Here is a 20,995-nt window from a genome sequence, read left to right as displayed (position 1 = left end):
CTGGAAAATGTCATAGAAGTTGGCATCAAGGAGCTCTTGTTACCTTCAAAACGGCTAAATCACAGACTGCTCTGCAATCCACACACACACACACACACACACACAAACCTCAAGTCCACCCACAGTCTGTACAGTTATTTATTTAACTTGACTTGACAGTTGTTGCTGCCACGCCAGGCAAAAAGCAAGTAACAATTCATACAGGCCTTGAACTAGACAGCATTGTTTAGGGAGCCAGAGGACTCCAAATGGTCCAGGGTCTTCTCCACAATGGTCTGCCTCACAGGCTGAAATTTTTCCAACTAGAGCAGGGGATGAATAAAGGGTTCCCCTAGCAGAGGGTGATGTGTGTAAAATGACCTGCTTATATTCTGTATGGGGTTTAAGACTGACGGGTCAGAACAGGGTGGCCCATTCGGCAAAATAAGCAGCTGCTAAGGGCGTCCTGACCTCCAGGAGGCGTTAAATCGGTGTCAAAACTACTTTTGATAGAATTATATTAAAACAAATAAACTACCACTGCAGAATAGCACAGTTGCAATGGGAAAAACAATGCCACTGGTAGAATAGCACCCCCAGCTGGCTGTAAAGGTGCAGTGCAGGACGTAGCCTGTTTGTTTTGGATAATAGCGATGTAATGAAAGAGTGGAATTATTATAGATTATGGTATCTTTAAAATTAATACCCACACGGAGGAGTCAATTATCATATAAATATTATAATTATCGTACGAATGGCAACGCTGAAGGATACACCGAAGTCCTTTCAAGGAACCCCAGCGCTTCATCTCACCAGGACACAGACTTCTTATGGCACGATGCCGTTACCAGCCCACATGCGCACTACCAAGGCTGCAGACCTTGAATTTGGTGACAGCGTTCTTAATATATGGCGAAGAGACTGGCAAATTCGAGAATTGGAACGCACCCCAGAATTCTCAACATTCGATTGGCTGTAAGGACTTTCTTTAGCGGAAGTAAACCGGTAAACCAAGGCGGGAAACTACATACAGCTTCCGGATATAAACAGCAGTGAGGTTCGAGCCTGAACTTTTTAGTAAATAATTTCAGGTTGTGTCAAACAGGAGGGAGAAAGTCGTTCCGTTCTTCAGGTGAGAGAATTGTAATAAACCGACAAAGCTGTGTTGGTGCTGGTTAGCGTAGCTAAAAGTTATCGTACAAGGAGATGATCGCAGTGATCAGATTACCGTGGTGTCATTTATCGATAGATTTAACGCTAAACGGTATACAGTACATAGGGTCCATTTTGTCACTTATCGCCGGTAAGTGTTCATATTTTCAAAATGGCTACAAACCATCCAACCGCGCAGAAGAATGATTAGAGTAATTCGGCTTCTACTATTATACTGTACGATACTGTACTTGTTATAATAGTATATTATTAGATTTAGCAGTCGGTTAAGGGATAAACTGTGAAGGTAATATGAAAGATCACTTTTATCACAATTCAGTTGGCTGCATGTCACCACGTGACTACAACAACGTTCATATACAATACATTGGTATCTCTTCAAAATAAAGTCCTAGTTTAGATGTACAGTATATATCTGGAATTATATCTTGGACAAACAGTGTGCCTCCTCAACAATAGAGAACATTAAGAACCCAAAAGGAATAAGACATTTAATATGTTTATACTATCAACATAGTATATGTGAAAGGTTTTTACGCAGTATCAGTGTATGGAGTGTAATCTATGCGTGTATTTATCAAGTCAATTATTTAGAATTATGTGTATTTCTTATTTTAAACCTGTGTGTGTGTTTTTAAGAAAACCGAATCATGCAGGCGTTTTTGAAAGGAACAACCGTCCAGACAACGAGACCTCAGAAAGACAAGAGTGGACCCAGCATCGAGAAAAAAGCCAAACTTGTTCCATGGGTTGAGAAATAGTACGTATGATGCACGAATTCATATTTTCAAAGATTATCCCCTGATTTTAATACATCCATGTCAGTGAGTGCAGTATAGATAATTTTGATGCATTTGTTGAAACCCCAGTAGGCCAAAGCGTGTGGACGAAGTTGCCTTTCAGGAGGAAGTTGTAGCAGTACTGAAGAAGTCGCTGGAAGGAGCGGATGTAAGTTCATTTCTACATGAAGATAAACTAATCGTTTCAGTGAAACGAATCAAGTACAGTCGTCCCTCATTTTATTGCTATTGTTAAAATATTAATCACTAAATTATCACTGTTTTATGGTTAATATGGCCTATTCGTAGTTAAAACAAGAAGCATATTTAATTAAAAATTAAGAATGTTCAAGGGATGAAAATGGCTAAATCAGGAGTCTCAAACTCAATTTGGGGGCCACTGGAGCTCGGGTCTGGGTGAGACTGGGCCGCATCAGGTTTTCCAAAAAAAAAACCCAAAAAATTAAAAAAAACTTTGCTTTGATTCCAATTTTCTACAAGAAAAGCTCTGATAAAACATTCCACTGTTCTCAAATATCTTACTTTTTATTTTTCTACACAAAATAGGATGAAAAATAAATAAACAAATCAAGAATGAAGAAAATCAATCAATCAGTAATAAATAAATATAATAATAATAATAATAATAAAACGGCAAATAATAAAAACTTAAGAAACCACATATAGTTGGTGGGTAGACAAATTATTTTTTTCAGATTAAAATGAACAAAGCATTATTAGAGCCCTGTAGACATGACAAAACACGACTATAGTCACATTTAGACTCTTTTTTATTTACAACATATTGCGCAACTGCAGGGTCTTGAGACACATGCTAACTCGCAAACTGGAGAGCTAGCGACCTAAACGGTAGCCTTCAAGTTATTTCCTTTAAACTTAAATAGCCAAAAACTTACCACTTCCACACGGATAGGGAGGATAACTCTTAACAGTTATTTAACCTTTAACATGAACATTAATCAAACGTAATAATTTTTTCTGGGTACATGATACAGCATCCATATCAAACTTGCGCGGGCCGCACTAACATTAAACTTTCATATCAAGGCGGGGGCCCTGAAGGCCGCGTGTTTGAGACCTCTGGGCTAAATAAACTAAAAGACATAGCAGAAAAAGCATTCTAATTATGAACAAAGGGCTGTATCTGTCATTGGCCACTAGGTGTCAGTAATTGTTTGTTGGTGAGGTCTGGTAGGTCTGAGATTGCTTATTTAGTCTGAAGAAAAGAAGAAGGTATGTTGTCTTATTTATGTCTTATTTTCTCTTATGTCGACTATATTGGATGATACAAACGTAAAGGTGACTATAGGGGTGTTATTTCATGTCTTGAGGTCTCTAATAATGTAAAAAAAACATATATAGAAGATTATCAACAGGTTTTTTTTAATGCCATAACTACTTCTTCGTACTTCGCTGAAATTCACTTATTGCGGCCGGGTCCGGAACCAATTCGCCGTGAAAAAAGAGGGACGACTCTACCCGATTCAATGCGCTCTCTGACAGGTGACTTGAGCGAATCAGGAAGTGACTCGTTAGAAGTGGAGTAGGAAGCAATCAGGTTTCCCATCATTCATTATTGCTCACAAGTCAAAGACCTCAAAAAGGTGTTTTACTTGCCGGAATCTTCATAATCATACTTAAGAAGGAGGAGAACTGTATTAAAGTGATAACTCTATCTCATCACCTTAACATCTTAAGATTAATACAGTGGAACCTCAGAGGTGAAACCCAGTTAATTATGAGCAGCTTTGCAGCAAATATTGGATGAAAAATGGTCTTCTTCTGCATTTCAGCTCCCAAATCTGCTCTTCTACGGTCCACCCGGGACAGGAAAGACGTCGACCATCTTAGCTGCTGCGAGAGAACTTTACGGGTGAGTGATGTTTCAATGGAATTGTGGGAGAGAAACAAAGATGGAGGGTACAGTCGACCCTCGTTTATGGCGGTTAAGTGAGTGTAGTGAATTTCCATAAACTGGGATTCAATATTAATAAATGGAATATTTTCATAGTGGGAGCATTAGGACTTTGTAAATTGAGGTTTAACAACATTAGAGCTTTGTAGGCATGAAATAACACCCAATAGTCACTTTTACAGTCCTATTATTCTTTGTTTACATCTCATTGTTGTGGTTGTGGGATCATTGCAGGGATATAACAGGTGGCTGCCACTAACATAGCAAGCTGGCTTGGCAAGCAAATCTAGTGGAGAAGATGGAGCCATAAATTTACCACTTCCACACGGAATGAGAGGAAAACCTTTTTTCCCGATTCAATCTCAGCCGGGCTGTGGCGTGTGCGTCTCGGGCCGTGGCGTGTGCGTCTCGGGCCGTGGCGTGTGCGTCTCGGGCCGTGGCGTGTGCGTCTCGGGCCGTGGCGTGTGCGTCTCGGGCCGTGGCGTGTGCGTCTCGGGCCGTGGCGTGTGCGTCTCGGGCCGTGGCGTGTCCGTCTCGGGCCGTGGCGTGTCCGTCTCGGGCCGTGGCGTGTCCGTCTCGGGCCGAGGCGTGTCCGTCTCTTAAAATTACTGATGCCTAATGAACACAATACTACCTACAACTTGTTTTTCAATATTGTTAGACTAATAATAGGCCATAATCAGTCAGGAAACATACATCATTTATATACAGTGCATCCGGAAAGTATTCACAGCGCTTCACTTTTTCTACATTTTGTCATGTTACAGCCTCATTCCAAATTGTATTAAATTAATCTCTTACCTCAAAATTCTACACAAAATACTCCATTATGACAATGTGAAAAAGTTTTTTTTTTTACTTTTTTTGAATGTATTAAAAATAGAAAACAAAAAAATCACATTTACATAAGTATTCACAGCCTTTGCCATGAAGCTCAAAATTGAGCTCAGGTGCATCTTTTTTCCACTGATCATCCTTGAGATGTTTCTACAGCTTAATTGGAGTCCACCTGTAGTAAATTCAGTTGATTGGACATGATTTGGAAATATAATAACTGTCTATATAAGGTCCCACAGTTGACTGTGCATGTCAGAGCACAAACACCAAGCATGAAGTCAAGAACTGTCTGTAGACCTGCGAGACAGGATTGTCTTGAGGCACAAATCTGGGGAAGGATACAGAAAAAGTTCTGCTGCTTTGAAGGTCCCAATGAGCACAGTGGCCTCCATTATTCGTAAATGGAAGACGTTTGGAACCACCAGGACTCTTCCTAGAGCTGGCCGGCCTTCTAAACTGAGTGATCGGGGAAGAAGGGCCTTAGTCAGGGAGGTGACCAAGGCCCCGATGGTCACTCTGTCAGAGCTCCAGCGTTCCTCTGTGGAGAGAGGAGAGCCTTCCAGAAGGACAACCATCTCTGCAGCAATCCACCAATCAGGCCTGTATGGTAGAGTGGCCAGACGAAAGCCATCAGACCAGAGAATTTTGTTTCTCATGGTCTGAGAGTCATTCAGGTGCTTTTTGGCAAATTCCAGACGGGCTGCCATGTTCCTTTTACTAAGGAGTGGCTTTCGTCTGGCCACTCTACCATACAGGCCTGATTGGTGGATTGCTGCAGAGATGGTTGTCCTTCTGGAAGGCTCTCCTCTCTCCACAGAGGAACGCTGGAGCTCTGACAGAGTGACCATCGGGGCCTTGGTCACCTCCCTGACTAAGGCCCTTCTTCCCCGATCGCTCAGTTTAGAAGGCCGGCCAGCTCTAGGAAGAGTCCTGGTGGTTCCAAACGTCTTCCATTTACCAATAATGGAGGCCACTGTGCTCATTGGGACCTTCAAAGCAGCAGAACTTTTTCTGTATCCTTCCCCAGATTTGTGCCTCAAGACAATCCTGTCTCGCAGGTCTACAGACAGTTCTTTTGACTTCATGCTTGGTGTTTGTGCTCTGACATGCACAGTCAACTGTGGGACCTTATATAGACAGTTATTATATTTCCAAATCATGTCCAATCAACTGAATTTACTGCAGGTGGACTCCAATTAAGCTGTAGAAAGATCTCAAGGATGATCAGTGGAAAAAAGATGCACCTGAGCTCAATTTTGAGCTTCATGGCAAAGGCTGTGAATACTTATGTAAATGTGATTTCTTAGTTTTCTATTTTTAATAAATTCAAAAAAAGTCAAAAAAAAACTTTTTCACATTGTCATAATGGAGTATTTTGTGTAGAATTTTGAGGTAAGAGATTAATTTAATACAATTTGGAATGAGGCTGTAACATGACGAAATGTAGAAAAAGTGAAGCGCTGTGAATACTTTCGGGATGCACTGTAATTAATTAATTTTTAAAAAACTTGACATTGTGAGGAACGACTGTAGATGCATTTGTGGAAAGTCCAGTCAGTGTTTGTGATTTCGTTCCCCATTCCCTCGTCCTTCCAGGCCAGACCTGTACAAGCAGAGGGTGCTGGAGCTCAATGCCTCAGATGAAAGAGGAATTCAGGTCGTCAGGGAAAAGGTCAAAAACTTTGCTCAGCTCACCGTTGCTGGGTCTCGGCCCGAGTGAGTAACCACCCTTTCATAAAAGGTTTACTAATTCACTGGTCGTGGGTGTGGGCGTCTCAATGATGTACTTGAGTGGTTGTTTTTGCAGCAGTGAATACTGGATCCCAATAAGACGTGTCCTGTGTTTGTAGTGGGAAGCCATGTCCTCCTTTCAAGATCATCATCCTGGACGAGGCCGACTCCATGACGGCGCCAGCTCAGGCTGCTCTCAGGAGGACCATGGAGAAGGAGTCGCGCACCACACGCTTCTGTCTCATTTGTAACTACATCAGCAGGTGAGCGCGCCTCGTCAGCGCCGGTCACGACGCCGATGATGTTTTGTTATCTGAACGATGGCATCTGTGTGTCCTGCAGGATCATTGAACCCTTGACTTCCAGATGTTCCAAGTTTCGTTTTAAACTCCTTGCGAGTCAAGTGCAAGAGGAGCGGCTGCTGGAGATCTGCGAGAAGGAGAAACTCAAGTACACAAAAGAGGTAAAAGCAGACGTTTCTGCAGTAGGGCTGGGTGGATAATTGAAATCATTGACATTGATTATGGATTAGGGCCGCACGGTGGACTAGTGGTGAGCATGTTGAGCCCTGTAGGCATGAAATAACACCCAATAGTCACTTTTACAGTCCTACTGTTCTTTCTTTACATCTCATGGTGATGGTTGTGGGATCATTGCAAGGAGAAGATGGACATGGAAGCCAAAAATGTACCACTTCCACACATAATGAGAGGAAAAGCTTTTTTCCAACTCAATCTCAGCCAGGCTGTGGCCAAATTGTCCATAGGTATGAATGTGAGTGGGAATGGTTGTTTGTCTATATGTGCCCTGTGATTGGCTGGCTACCCTGCCTCTCACTCATTGTCAGCTGGGATAGGCTCCAGCATCCCCTGTGACCCTAATGCTGAAATGCTTAAAGAATGAGATCTTGCAGTGGTGTAACATTTGACGCTTGTAGAGCATATCGGCGTTGGTGACCGTGTCAGAGGGAGACCTGCGGAAAGCCATCACCTTCCTCCAGAGCGCTGCCCGTCTCAATGTGGACAATGAGATAACGGAAGCTTCTGTCATTGAAATAGCTGGGGTGAGATGGCTCTTTTTTCTCATCTTTCTCTTCTCATTCAAGACTGAAAGCCTTGATAGCTGGCCAATGGTTGACCTTGGAACCCTGCTCTAGAAGTACAATGCAACCTTTAAAGCAGGGGTCTCAAACTCAATTTACCTGGGGGCCACTGGAGCTAGGGTCTGGGCAAGGCTGGGCCGCATTAGGTTTTCCAAAAAAAAACAAAAAACGCATTTATTAAAAACAGAAAAATATACAAACTTTTTCAGTGCTTTGGTTCCGATTTTCTACAATAAAAGCTCTGATAAAACATTCCACTGTTCTCAAATATCTTATTTTTTATTTTTCTGCACAAAATAAGATGAAAAATAAATAAACAAATCAAGAATAAAGAAAATCAAATAATCAGTAATAAATAAATATAATAATAATACAAGTGCAAATAATAAAAACTTAAGAAACCACATATAGTTGGTGGGTAGATAAATAATTTTTTCAGATTAAAATGAACAAAGCATTATTAGAGCCCTGTAGACATGACAAAACACGACTATAGTCACATTTATACTCTTTTTATTTACAACATATTGCGCAACTGCAGGGTCTTGAGACACATGCTAACTCGCAAATTAGAGAGCTAGCCACCTAAACGATAGCCTTCAAGTTATTTCCTTTAAACTTAAACAGCCAAAAACTTACCACTTCCACACGGATAGGGAGGATAACTATTAACAGTTATTTAACCTTTAACATGAACATTAATCAAAGGTAATAATTTTTTCTGGGTACATGATACCATACAGCATCCATATCAACCTTGCACGGGCTGCACTAACATTAAACTTTCATATCAAGGCGGGGGCCTCAAACTAGTGTCCTGCGGGCCAGATTTGGCTCGCGGGCCGCGTGTTTGAGACCCCTGCTCTAAAGCCACCGAGATACAACTTTACTAAAAATAACATCTTTGGCATTCGTGCTTTCAAAGGGTTATGATTACAGCAAAAGAGAGGTTGGAAACCAGGGGTGTTCAAAGTACGGCCCATGGAACATTTTCTCATCACGTCTGTTTTATTGGACCTCAGCATATTGTGAAAAGAAAATGATAATTTTGTTTTTTAGCGGCTATAATCAAGTAGTAAGTCTTGTTTTGCTTGAAGATTAAATCCTTTATTTTACTCAGTAGTTTATGTTATTGATATGAACTTACAGTGAAGAAAATAAGTATTTGAACACCCTGCTATCTTGCTATTTCTCCCACTTAGAAATCATGGAGGGGTCTGAAATTTTCATCGTAGGTGCATGTCCACTGTGAGAGAGATAAACTAAAAAGAAAAATCCAGAAATCACAATGCATGATTTTTTAACAATTTATTTGTGTGATACAGCTGCAAATAAGTATTTGAACACCTGTGTATCATCTAGAATTCTGACCCTGAAAGACCTGTTAGTCTGCCCATTAGAAGTCCACCTGCACTCCATGTATCATCCTGAATCAGATGCACCTGTTTGAGGTCGTTAGCTGCATAAAGACACCTGTCCACCCCATACAATCAGTAAGACTTTAACTTGTAACATGGCGAAGACCAAAGAGCTGTCCAAAGACACCAGAGACAAAATTGTACACCTCCACAAGGCTGGAAAGGGCTACGGAGCAATTACCAAGCAGCTTGGTGAAAAAAGGTCCACTGTTGGAGCTATCATTAGAAAATGGAAGAAGCTAAACATGACGGTCAATCTCAATCGGAGTGGAGCCCCATGCAAGATATCACCTCGTGGGGTCTCAATGATTCTAAGAAAGGTGAGGAATCAGCCCAGAACTACACGACAGGACTTGGTCAATGACCTGAAAAGAGCTGGGACCACCGTTTCCAAGGTTACTGTAGGTAATACACTAAGACGTCATGATGTGAAATCATGCATGGCACGAAAGGTTCCCCTGCTTAAACCAGCACATGTCAAGGCCCGTCTTAAGTTTGCATATGACCATTTGGATGATACAGAGGAGTCATGGGAGAAAGTTTTATGGTCAGATGAGACCAAAATAGAACTTTTTGGTCATAATTCCAATAAGCGTGTTTGGAGGAAGAAGAATGAAGAGTACAATCCGAAGAACACCATCCCTACTGTGAAGCATGGGGGTGGTAGCATCATGCTTTGGGGGTGTTTTTCTGCACATGGGACAGGACGAGTGCACTGCATTAAAGAGAGGATGACTGGGGCCGTGTATTGTGAGATTTTGGGGAACAACCTCCTTCCCTCTGTCAGAGCATTGAAGATGGGTCGTGGCTGGGTCTTCCAACACGACAACGACCCGAAGCACACAGCCAGGAAAACCAAGGAGTGGCTCCGTAAGAAGCATATCAAGGTTCTAGCATGGCCCAGCCAGTCTCCAGACCTGAACCCAATCGAAAATCTTTGGAGGGAGCTCAAACTCCGTGTTTCTCAGCGACAGCCCAGAAACCTGACTGATCTAGAGAAGATCTGTGTGGAGGAGTGGGCCAAGATCCCTCCTGCAGTGTGTGCAAACCTGGTGAAAAACTACAGGAAACGTTTGACCTCTGTAATAGCAAACAAAGGCTACTGTACCAAATATTAACATTCATTTTCTCAGGTGTTCAAATACTTATTAGCAGCTGTATCACACAAATAAATTGTTAAAAAATCATGCATTGTGATTTCTGGATTTTTCTTTTTAGTTTATCTCTCTCACAGTGGACATGCACCTACGATGAAAATTTCAGACCCCTCCATGATTTCTAAGTGGGAGAAATAGCAAAATAGCAGGGTGTTCAAATACTTATTTTCTTCACTGTAATTCAATCTTTTTTTTCTGCATTTTTTTTTTAATTATCCAAAAAGAATCAAGACCTTCTCAAAAAAAATCCAAGGAATACATCTACCAATTCATTCAACAGGAAACGGAAACACATTGTATTTTTCACATTTTCACACTATTTTGTTAAAATAAAGCTACCTTAAAAACGATGGACTGTTCATGTCTTTATAAGGGGTCCAACTTGAAAAAAGTAGAAACAAATCAAATCGGTGGGGATCAAATACTTATTTTTTCCACTGTATGCTATGTAATCATTCCAGTCATGCTAAAATAAAGTGAAAATCAATAAAAGGCAATAATGACTGACATTCATGCCTAGGATTAGCATGAATATTCAACTGTGAGATGTAGAACCAATGTTTGACAATGTCAAACTCTAATAATAACAAGATAAAATAATAACATTTTTGTTACTCTGTTTCAGGTTGTTCCTAGCAAGATGATTGACGGTTTGCTTCAGGTCTGCTTCCAAGGGACGTTTGAGAAACTTGAGGTTGAAGTCAGGGTAAGTCCACGTGACTTTTGTCACAGAGGAGACCTCTCACGTCTTATGCGACTTTGTTTTTTTTTTGTGGTCAGAACATGGTGGATGAAGGCTACGCAGCCACACAGATCCTGAGTCAACTTCATGACTGCATCTTGGAGCAGGACTTGAGTGACAAGCACAAGTCTGCTATTACTGAAAAAATGGCGGTAGGTGAACTAATACGCCATTATGATAAAAGTTTTAGTTTTCATTGGTTTTGAAAGTGGTGAGTGTGTCAGAAAGTATCATATTTCATCTTTGTCACTGTGAGATATAACTGCTTTTGAGCTGCAATGGACCTTTTCTGGTTTGGGTTGGAAGGAGGGTTTTCAAGTTCCTATTTATCTGGTTCAGCATTTCATTCCCTGTATCGCTGTACAAAATAAGTACAGTATATCAACTCAACTTTTATTCTTGCTTCAGGTGGTGGACAAATGCCTGTCGGATGGAGCGGATGAGTACCTGCAGTTGCTGAGTCTATGTTCAGCAATCATGCAACAAGCCCCCCAGAACAACTGACTGTGTAGCACTACCGAGCAGAACCTCCATTAGCCAAAAAGGACCAAATCCCGTGTTGTTGACTTCCCGTTTGTTTTGATGATGAGCTTTTGTCAAACCGCCCATTGACAGTGTCTTGTTTTTAGTTATTTCATAACATAGCTGACAATCCCATCTTTTAATGCATCACTTATAAAATACTGCCACATTTACTGTAAGAGTACATACACAACAATTATTGACATGTAATTCATGAATGCACCAAGGAGCTGGGATGTAGTGGTATGCAATCCAATACCAACTATATAAAATAAGGAATAAGGATGTATTGATTTGAGTAGAAGTACTTAAGTGTTGAAAGTAACAGTACATGGAAAAGTAAAGGTTGTTCAATAGTAGTATTATTATAATAATAACTGCAATACAATACATGTAAAATAAACTACTTTCACGTACCATTCTGATATTAGCGCCTTGTTTGGAGCACAAAATACGTTTAATGTGAATGTGTAACAACTAGTTGACTAAAAGTACGTCAACAAAATGTATATTTCTTTAAATGGTGAACACAATACAGTACAAGTTTAACGTGAATGTGTAATAATAACATTCATTGCACCTTTTTCCGAGTGGCACATAACTTCCTGTTTACCCTGGCGCCCCACACAAACAACCAATCACATTCGGTTTTCTTCTGCTGTGCCCTGATTGGCGGCCGGCATCGCAGTACCTCATTCAGCCATTGGCTGTCGAAACAAAACGAAAAGCAACGATTCGCGCTGGAAATGCATCGGAATCCTTTTCTTTAGAAAATATAGCCACGTTAAAGTCTGAGCTAACCAGAATAATGACTTACAAAACGACATAAGTATAAAGACAACATTGATGATAATACATAAATGTATATATTCGGCGGCTGCGCAGTGACAGGCGCTACAAGGTCACGACTGAACAGGGAAATCAGTTCAAATGCTGATATTGTCGATATAAGGTATCAGTTTCGGGTCGTTGCTGATGAAATCGATATATTTCTGTTCGCACATATGTGTTTTCATATTACATTGTTGATATTGTCATATTTGTTGACTAATAATAAATATGAGTAGTCTTATTATTTTGTTAATATTGTTACATTCTTATATTGTTGTGTTTATGGTTAAAATATCCACAAATACGTTTGTGTAGTGTATTTTACTGTGATTATAATCCTGATGAATTAATAAAAGCACCCTGGACTGGTCGCCAGCCAATCACAGTATCATCCTTGTGTTTACTTAGTGTGGGATCGACACCAAAATTAGCAGTATCGCCCACTGATCCCATCTCCTTGAGACAGACCACATTGCACGGAGCGCATCTTGATTTGAATGGATGTAACCAATCAGCGGCCTTGTTCAGCGGAAGCCCGGCCTTCCTCGCCATTCTTGTCCAATCAGCGCTTAGAAGTCAGGTTTCGGTGATTTTTTGAAATGGAATCGCACAGCCGCTCGACTCGTCAATACATTGTGTTAACTGTCAACAAACTCAAGAGCCTGACGTCGACGTGGATTCTTTAAACCTTCGAAGTGATGCAGGACTCGGACTTTTAGAGAATTCATCTTACTAAATGTTTAGGATAAAGGACACTCCGCCTTTATCGTTGTCTCGTGCTGTTAGCTAGAACGCCACGGCTAAGATAGCCAAACAGCTAAGTTAGCTAGGCAGCTAAGTTAGCTGGTGAAGTGTCCGGGAGACAAATTCACGTTTTGTCATTGCGACACCCTGACACATTTATAAACATTAAGATCGTCGGTAAGTATTGGCCGTTTTGACTGCATTTTAAGTACTATAAAGTGAGTTTGTTTCATTTCAGTGTACGTTTAGATATTATTTTCTGTCACCCCTTCCGCCATTTGAAATACTATTGGGACCCTGTAGAGTTAATGTAGTTAACTACTGTATGAGTTTCCGGCATAATTATCATCGTTCAAGTATAAATAAAGACACTAACAAGACACTACTAACTTTGAAGACATTGAACGAGTCTAAACCCTGCCCCATGATTTGATAAGCACTGTTAGATAAAGTATTATCCAAACCGGAAAGACTGAGTATTCTTACAGGTATATTCTCCATTGACTTGTCTGCTTCTTCCACTCTCCCCACAGATAGATTGTTCCTCCTGGTTGCTGGTCATGGCTGACAGCAGCATAGTGACGTTAGGGGCGGCTCGGAGTCTGCTGGTGGATTCATCAGTGTATGATTCAAGGATGGGGGAAACCACAAGGGACCATATATTCCTGGGCGCGGTGTGTGACGATAGCGAAGGTTAGTTACTCTTCGATATGCCGAAATGTCATTTCACCGAGCTCCCGTTTCAAATGTTGCAGCACAGCAGTTGGCCTTTGCAGGGGGTGGCAAGTTTGTTCATCATATTTGTTCTTCACATGCTGTGTGCGTCGTCTTGCCACACTCGCCGATGATTGTATTACATTGGTGGAAAGCAGCTTTTGTATTATTTTAGTGATTGCGTTGAACTTTTTCATAGATTTTTCCACGCTGAAACATGAAAGGATGCAAGGGCCACTTTGATATTTTGTAATCAAAAACTGCATGTACTCTAATTCTTTCTTGTAACATTCGTCATTCGTCACATCTTGTAAATAACAAGTATTTTTTCATTAATATTTTGACTTTAGGCTGCAAAAATGAAAATTTTCTTATAAAGTTCTGACTTTTCTTAGTTTAGTTTAGTTTATTTCGAACATAAAAAACTTCCAAATCACAACAAACCAACCAAAATCAATACAAATACATCCTCATCATAACTTTATTCCATGTTCTTGTAACATTAGTTTTTGTTTATCATATCACATCTTGCAAATAAATGTTTGTTTTCATTAATATTTTGACTTTAGGCTCCAAAAATGACAATTTTCTTAGTTTAGTTTAGTTTATTTTGAACATCCAAATCACAACAAACCAACCAAAATCAATACAAATAAAAATACATTTTATATATAAACGTACACATGTTCAAAAGGAAGTGGGAAGAAGTCAAAACTTATCTATTCCCACCCCCCTAAACACCCAAGTATTTTTTCATTAATATTTTGACTTTAGGCTGCAAAAATGACATTTTTCTTATAAAGTTCTGACTTTTCTTAGTTTACTTTAGTTTATTTCGAACATAAAAAAAATCCAAAGCACAACAAACCAACCCAAATCAATACAAATAAAAATACATATTATATACAAACGTACACATGTCCGAAAGGAAGTGGGAAGAAGTCAAAACTTATCTAGTCCCACCCCCCTAAACACCCAAATTCCAACCTCATCCTCATCATAACTTTATTCCATGTTCTTGTTACATTCGTTTTTGTTTATCATAACACATCTTGTAAATAAAAAGTATTTTTTCATTAATATTTTGACTTTAGGCTGCAAAAATGACATTTTTCTTATAAAGTTCTGACTTTTCTTAGTTTAGTTTATTTCGAACATAAAAAAAATCCAAAGCACAACAAACCAACCAAAATACCAATACAAATAAAAATACACATGTATATATATTACGTGCTAACGATGGATCTGCGCGATCAATCGATAGCGCTGCGCCCGAGATGGATCCATAGTTAGCGCGCAAATCGATCGATTTGTGCGCTCACGATGGATATAACTGCTTCGCGCTGGAGACCAATGCTTTGACACTGCGCTGGCGATATAATGACAATCGTTGATCTGCTAATCACATACAATGAAACGGTTAGGGTTAGGGTTCACACCCCCCCCCCCACACCGAGAACGGTAACAAAGTGAACTGCTTGACAATTAATCAAAGATTTGAAATCGACTTCTTGTTGATTTTTGTAAGTAATTGATCGATTTGTGCACTAACGATGGATCCATCTCAGGCGCAGCGCTATCAATCGATCGCGCAGATCCATCGTTACCGCGTAACATATATTAACGTACACATGTTCGAAAAGGGAGTGGGAAGAAGTCAAAACTTATCTAGTCCCACCCCCCTAACCACCCAGATTCCAACCTCATCCCAACAAAAACATATATTTGTCCACACAGAAAAAAACCCCATATCCAAGCACCCTCACCCAGCTCGAGGCACCCAACCACGTACCAAGAGCAACCAGTTCATTATTAGTCATCGTATCGTACATAGTCCAGTACAAAAGAAAGAAAGAAAGAAACCACCCCGACTAAACATTCACCACACCAGTCATCACAGGCTAACATGGACAGAAAAACTTCACTGTTATGGTATTGTTTCAGTGAGACTGAAAACTAAAAGTATGCGAGAGAAAAAATGGGAAATATTCTTAAAAATACCTCAAATTAAATAATCACACTTACCACTTCTCAATTGTCACTGCTAGGAAAAAAAACAAACATTTTTTTCTGTAAACATTCTGATTTTATTTTTGTAAAATTACTGCTTATTTGTCTTTTTACATTAAAAAAAAATTGTAAAATGTTATTACTTTTGTTTTTGTTATTTTGTTTGGATGTATCGTCGATGTGCTTTTCTGTCATCAGCGACAAAGCGTTGCGGTATCATACTGGCAGCTAACTTGGAATGATTGACATTATTGGCAGAAACTGACTCTGACGTCTTTTTCTTTTCTCTTTCAGACGCACTGCCCAAAGTCGAGACAAGGATAGTTCTCGTGGGACAAGCGGGAAAAAATGCCAGGCTGGTCAAAGCACTGCAGGTACATAAATCCTCGCTCTTTTTCAGTGGTCTTTCCCGATTGACCAGGCGGGTCCCTGTGACCCGTTAAGTGCATTACCCAAGTAAAACTATCACTGGGAGTGCACTTGCATTACTTAAACCACTCACTGTTGTATTTCTTCTCCCATCCGCTCAATATCCCGTCTTCTATCAGGAAAAATAACCTTTTCAAATGGTCCCTGGTACTAGCGGGCAGCCGGGGTTGCGCCGGTGTTGCTATGGAAACGGCTATGCAACACTTGCATCAATGTACACGTGCTACGGCCACATAGCCGGAAGGATAACAGCTCGAAAGCTCAGCCAGGCCGATTTTTTTTTAGAACAACAGAAGACACTTCAATGGGCAAATACGGAAAACAAAGCAAGCAGTCAAGAGACAAACTTATAGCGTCAATCATATCATCAAATGTATTCCAAGACTCCAAATCCTAAAAAGCCATGGCCAACCTGGTGACCCGTGACTGCATCTGCACGTCGCCCGAGTTGCTGTCAGTCGCGGGTGTCCGAAGTCCGTCCAATCCAGCAAGAATGGAGGAAAATTGAGCAAAAGGACAAAATGTAAAGACACACTATTTTCTGGACTATAAGTCGCTCCGGAGTATAAGTTGCACAAGGCCAAAAATGCATAATTAGGTAGAAAAAAACATACATAAGTCACATTTTTTGCTTGTAATTTATTTTACAAACTACTTGACCAAGGCAAGTTCTAACAATAAAAGAATAGAGAACATGCTAAAGCTACGTTCACACCGACGCCGAATCGATGGCGAATTAAATCGGCGAGCAAAGCGGCGGCAAAGCTTAATGAAAGCGTAAAGACCGTAATACAGCGTAAGAAAGGTTTGAGCGATTCGGGACATTCGGCAAGAGCGCCAAAAATTTTTAAACTGTTTAAAAATTTGAGGCAATCTGTCACGAATTGCGTAAAGCGGGGAGAGCGTATTAAAGCTTATCAAAGCGTCACAAAGCTTATCAAAGTTTTGCTCAAAGCGTAGGAAAGCTTAACAGAGCTTGGTTCAAAGGATCAATGGATCTGCTGCATCTTTATATATTGTAGCGTCGTTGCCGACGCTATGGAAATTACACGACTGCGATCGCTGACAAGCTTTTTATTGCACAACAATAATACTGGCTACTGTCGGCCGTAACCACGCCGTTGCAACCACCGCCAGCAACACAACAGTACTTCCTCCACTAGACACGCCCCCACCCCCTGGTGCATTCACAGTCACCCGGAACAGTCGGACACCCAAGAGCACAACATCAACATGAATACGTCAGGGTCGCTACAATATGCTCTGGATCAGAGGCGGGATGCAGTCGGGATCTCGAAATTTTCCATTGCGTAACAGAGCTTAACAGAGCCTATCAATGCACAAGAGAGCTTGATAATCGTATCAGAGCGTTATTTAAAGCGTGATAAGCGCACCAAAGCTTATCAATGAGTATTAAAGCGTAACAAATCCTGATCAATCGGCATCAAAGCGTGAGTTGCCGTAGCGATTCGGGAAATAATTTGTGGGAACGAATTTCGTATCAGAGCTTATCAGAGCTTAAACATATCTGAGGAGATTGTGAGGTTTTTTGAAAAATGACGCCGAATTCGTCGCCGATTCAAAGCGCGACATTCGGCGTCGGTGTGAACGTAGCTTAACATATGCTAACACAATGCTTATTCAGCTACACAAAAAATAAACATGAACACAAAAGGTGTCCAGTGTTTATGGAACATAAACACTTTTTTCATTTATAAGTCGCTCTGGAGTATAAGTCGCAGGAACAGCCAACCTATGAAAAAAGTGCCACTTATAGTCCGGAAAATACGGTATTAGCCTGAACTTACTTATTCATGCTACTTTTTGTAAATTTGTATAACTATGATCATTTTTCCCTGTAGTATTATGACTATATTATCATATTATGACTATTTTCATAATTTTATGACTTTTTTCTAACCGAAAATTCCCCCCAAAAAAGTCACTATTTGATTTGTTTCTCATATTACGATAAAAAAAGTAATACATATTTTTGCCTTTAATATATCAACATTTATGGTATTTTTTGTCTTAATAAAGTGGAACCTTGGTTAGCATCCGCCCCAGTTAGCGTGTTTATTTTTTTTTGTAACCTCAAAATTTTATTCTACAATTTTGGTTCTGTTTTTTTATGCATTCCGGAATTCCATAGTCCGGACTACAAGTCGCTCTGGAGTCGCACAAGGCCAAAAATGCATAATTACATAGAAAAAAAACATACATAAGTCGCACTGGAGTATAAGTGGCACGTTTTTGGATAATTAATTTTCCAAACTACTTGACCAAAACAGACATTATGTCCTCTTGGAAGGCAAGTTCTAACAATAAAAGAATAGAGAACATGCTAACATATGCTAACACAATGGTTATTCAGCTACACAAAAAATAAACATGAACACAAAAGGTGTCCAGTGTTTATGGAACATAAACACGTTTTTCATTTTTAAGTCGCTCTGGAGTATAAGTCGCAGGAACAGCCAACCTATGAAAAAAAGTGCCACTTATAGTCCGGAAAATACGGTATTAGCCTGAACTTACTTATTCGTGCTACTTTTTTGTCAATTTTTATAAATATGGTCTTTTTTTTTCCTGTAGTATTATGACTTTATTCTCATGTTATGACTATTTTTATAATTTCATAACTTTTTTCGAACAGAAAATTCCCCCCCAAAGTCATTATTTGATTTGATTTGTTTCTCATATTACGATAAAAAAAAAAAAATACATATTTTTGTCTTTAATATATCAACATTTATGGTATTTTTTGTCTTAATAAAGTGGAACCTTGGTTAGCATCCGCCCCAGTTAGCGTGTTTTTTTTTGGTAACCTCAAAATTGTATGCTACAATTTTGGTTCTGTTTTTTATGCATTATTATTTTTTATCGTAATATGAGAAACAAACAAATCAAATAATTACTTCTTTCAGGGGAATTTTCAGTTAGAAAAAAGTTATAAAATTATGAAAATAGTCCAGAATGTTTTGTTTATGAATGTATTTTTTTAGTGTTAGATTGAGAATGTACTCGCTTGTGTGACTTGTGTACCCCCAGAGGCCTTTTGTCACACCATGAGTACCCCCTCACTCGAAAGTAGAACATAACACAACGATTATGATTTTGGGGCAGCTGGGCCTCCCTGGGGAACCCAGCGCTAGTTGCAGTGCACATGTTTGGCTTATTATGAAATTGCTCCCAATATTTTATTATCATATTTCAGTGTTTGATTAACCCCCCGGATGGATGGATGAATGAATGGATGGCCAATTTTTTTTGCAGACCGTACGAGTAATGGAGGTACCCGTGGTAAAGTTAAGAGGAGGCGAGTCGTGTGTGGAAGACAAAACGATGATAAAGTCTATAGTCAATATGGTACAGTACAATGTCTGCCTTTCCGTGTGATTTCTAAACACTTGCTGCTTGGGTGCTCAAGGACACTACATCAGTCACTCAAATCACTCCGACTGGGAAGTCGACAGGGAAAACAAATAACAATAACCAGGGGAGTAACGTTACGCCATAATCACAGTTCGTTACGTACAGTACTTTGGCTTTGAGATCACGGTGTGTTTCATTTAAGGTACAGTACGGGATCCAAATGCAAAACTTAAAAACAGGAGATGTCATAAACACTTCCTGTCCCTCACACCGAACCGAAAATTCTGTACCGGAAACTGTGATTACGGATACAAGTACCATTACACCCCTGCTGGTAGTGGTGTACGATACAGTGGAACCTTGGTTTTTAATCATTAATCCGTTGTAGAAGAACTCGATAATAATGTAAATTGCTTCCAGAAAGCAGAAAATGTAAACACAATGCATGTTTATATAGTTTTACATGCAGAAAACTATTCAAAAAGGTAAATGAACATGACTTTTACTGTCATGGAAGACATGATTGCTCCCAAAGACGGCATGTGGCAGCGAGATCAACATGGACGCCACCTTCTTGTTTTTGCTGCAAGTTATTTCTTATATAGTCTTCCTCACTTCAAGTCTCTGCTCCACACGGCTTTTTTTGTCGTTGCAGATATCGGCCCCGGTATCCGATATCGGTGTCTGTATTTATTCAGGACAGAGTAGAAAATATTCCATTCCTAACAGAAGACCAGGAGTCTCAAACTCAATTTACCTGGGGGCCATTGGAGCTCCGGTCTGGGTGAGACTGGGCCACATCAGGTTTTCCCCCAAAAAAACGCATTTATTAAAAACAGAAAAATATACAAACTTTTTCAGTGCTTTGGTTCCGAAAAGCGCCAAATCAGAATCTGTCTGTAGTGTCCCAACACAAAAACAAAAATTTTCCATTCTAAACAGAAACCGAGTCAACAAAGTGTGCATGCTTTGTTTAGGCACTTTATTCTACAGACTAGGAACACTTTTTACGTCAGGACGTACGCTAACAGAGACATAATTTTCACCAAAAACCAAGGTTCCACTGTCCTTCCGCACTTGATTGCACGACAAATGTGTATGGGCTCTCAAAATATAATATTTTTGCTTAAATTCACGTCTTTTTTTCCCATCACTACAACGTACAGTCATGGAAGTAAGTATGAGACCACGACCACGAAGACGTGGGTCTTCAGTTTGTTGCCTGGTTCAACTAAAGGTACATTTCTTTGGACAGTAGCGGTGGGGCCGAACCAGAATACGGTATTCGAAACGGCACGAGTATTGACCATTTTTATGAATAATGAATTCAAACAAATATTTAAAATATTAATATTGGGGAACAATGAAAACAGAAAGATGCGTTTCTTGGTGAGACCACAGTGTATGCCCAGATCAGCCAAACAGTGCGACACAGAGCAGTCGGCCCGTCCCTCACAAAGACGGACGAAGCTCAACTTAGCTAGTTAGCATCCATATTTTGCTTTGTTAATATATT

The 20,995-nt window shown here is 40.0% G+C and overlaps 2 protein-coding genes across 4 annotated transcripts in view; both read left to right on the top strand.

Moving 5' to 3' along the window:
- The first annotated feature begins 915 nt into the window (after nucleotides 1-915).
- rfc4 (replication factor C (activator 1) 4) lies at nucleotides 916-12,414 on the top strand. The gene is made up of 11 exons (XM_058073417.2): nucleotides 916-1,111; nucleotides 1,792-1,912; nucleotides 2,022-2,100; nucleotides 3,746-3,825; nucleotides 6,301-6,420; nucleotides 6,555-6,698; nucleotides 6,778-6,898; nucleotides 7,373-7,498; nucleotides 10,738-10,818; nucleotides 10,893-11,006; nucleotides 11,263-12,414. Exons 2-11 carry the CDS (start codon nucleotides 1,803-1,805, stop codon nucleotides 11,356-11,358), a joined length of 1,071 nt encoding a protein of 356 aa, XP_057929400.2. The 5' UTR covers nucleotides 916-1,111; nucleotides 1,792-1,802; the 3' UTR covers nucleotides 11,359-12,414.
- A 385-nt stretch (nucleotides 12,415-12,799) lies between these two features.
- ect2 (epithelial cell transforming 2) overlaps nucleotides 12,800-20,995 on the top strand; it is a 41,990-nt gene continuing 33,794 nt past the window's right edge. For 2 of the 3 annotated variants that reach the window (XM_058073403.2, XM_058073405.2), the window contains exons 1-4: nucleotides 12,800-13,128; nucleotides 13,485-13,644; nucleotides 15,970-16,049; nucleotides 19,381-19,473. In XM_058073403.2, coding sequence (XP_057929386.2) covers nucleotides 13,512-13,644; nucleotides 15,970-16,049; nucleotides 19,381-19,473 — 306 coding nt within the window. In that variant the 5' untranslated portion in view covers nucleotides 12,800-13,128; nucleotides 13,485-13,511. The remainder of the gene's footprint in view (nucleotides 13,129-13,484; nucleotides 13,645-15,969; nucleotides 16,050-19,380; nucleotides 19,474-20,995) is intronic. The other variant, XM_058073404.2, reaches the window with a different exon arrangement.

The sequence above is a fragment of the Doryrhamphus excisus genome, linkage group LG4 (genome assembly GCF_037039965.1).
Source record: "Doryrhamphus excisus strain RoL-2023G ecotype Guam linkage group LG4, RoL_Dexc_Guam_v1.1, whole genome shotgun sequence".
Taxonomy (NCBI): Eukaryota; Metazoa; Chordata; class Actinopteri; order Syngnathiformes; family Syngnathidae; genus Doryrhamphus; species Doryrhamphus excisus.
This window is presented reverse-complemented; position numbering and strand designations above follow the sequence as displayed.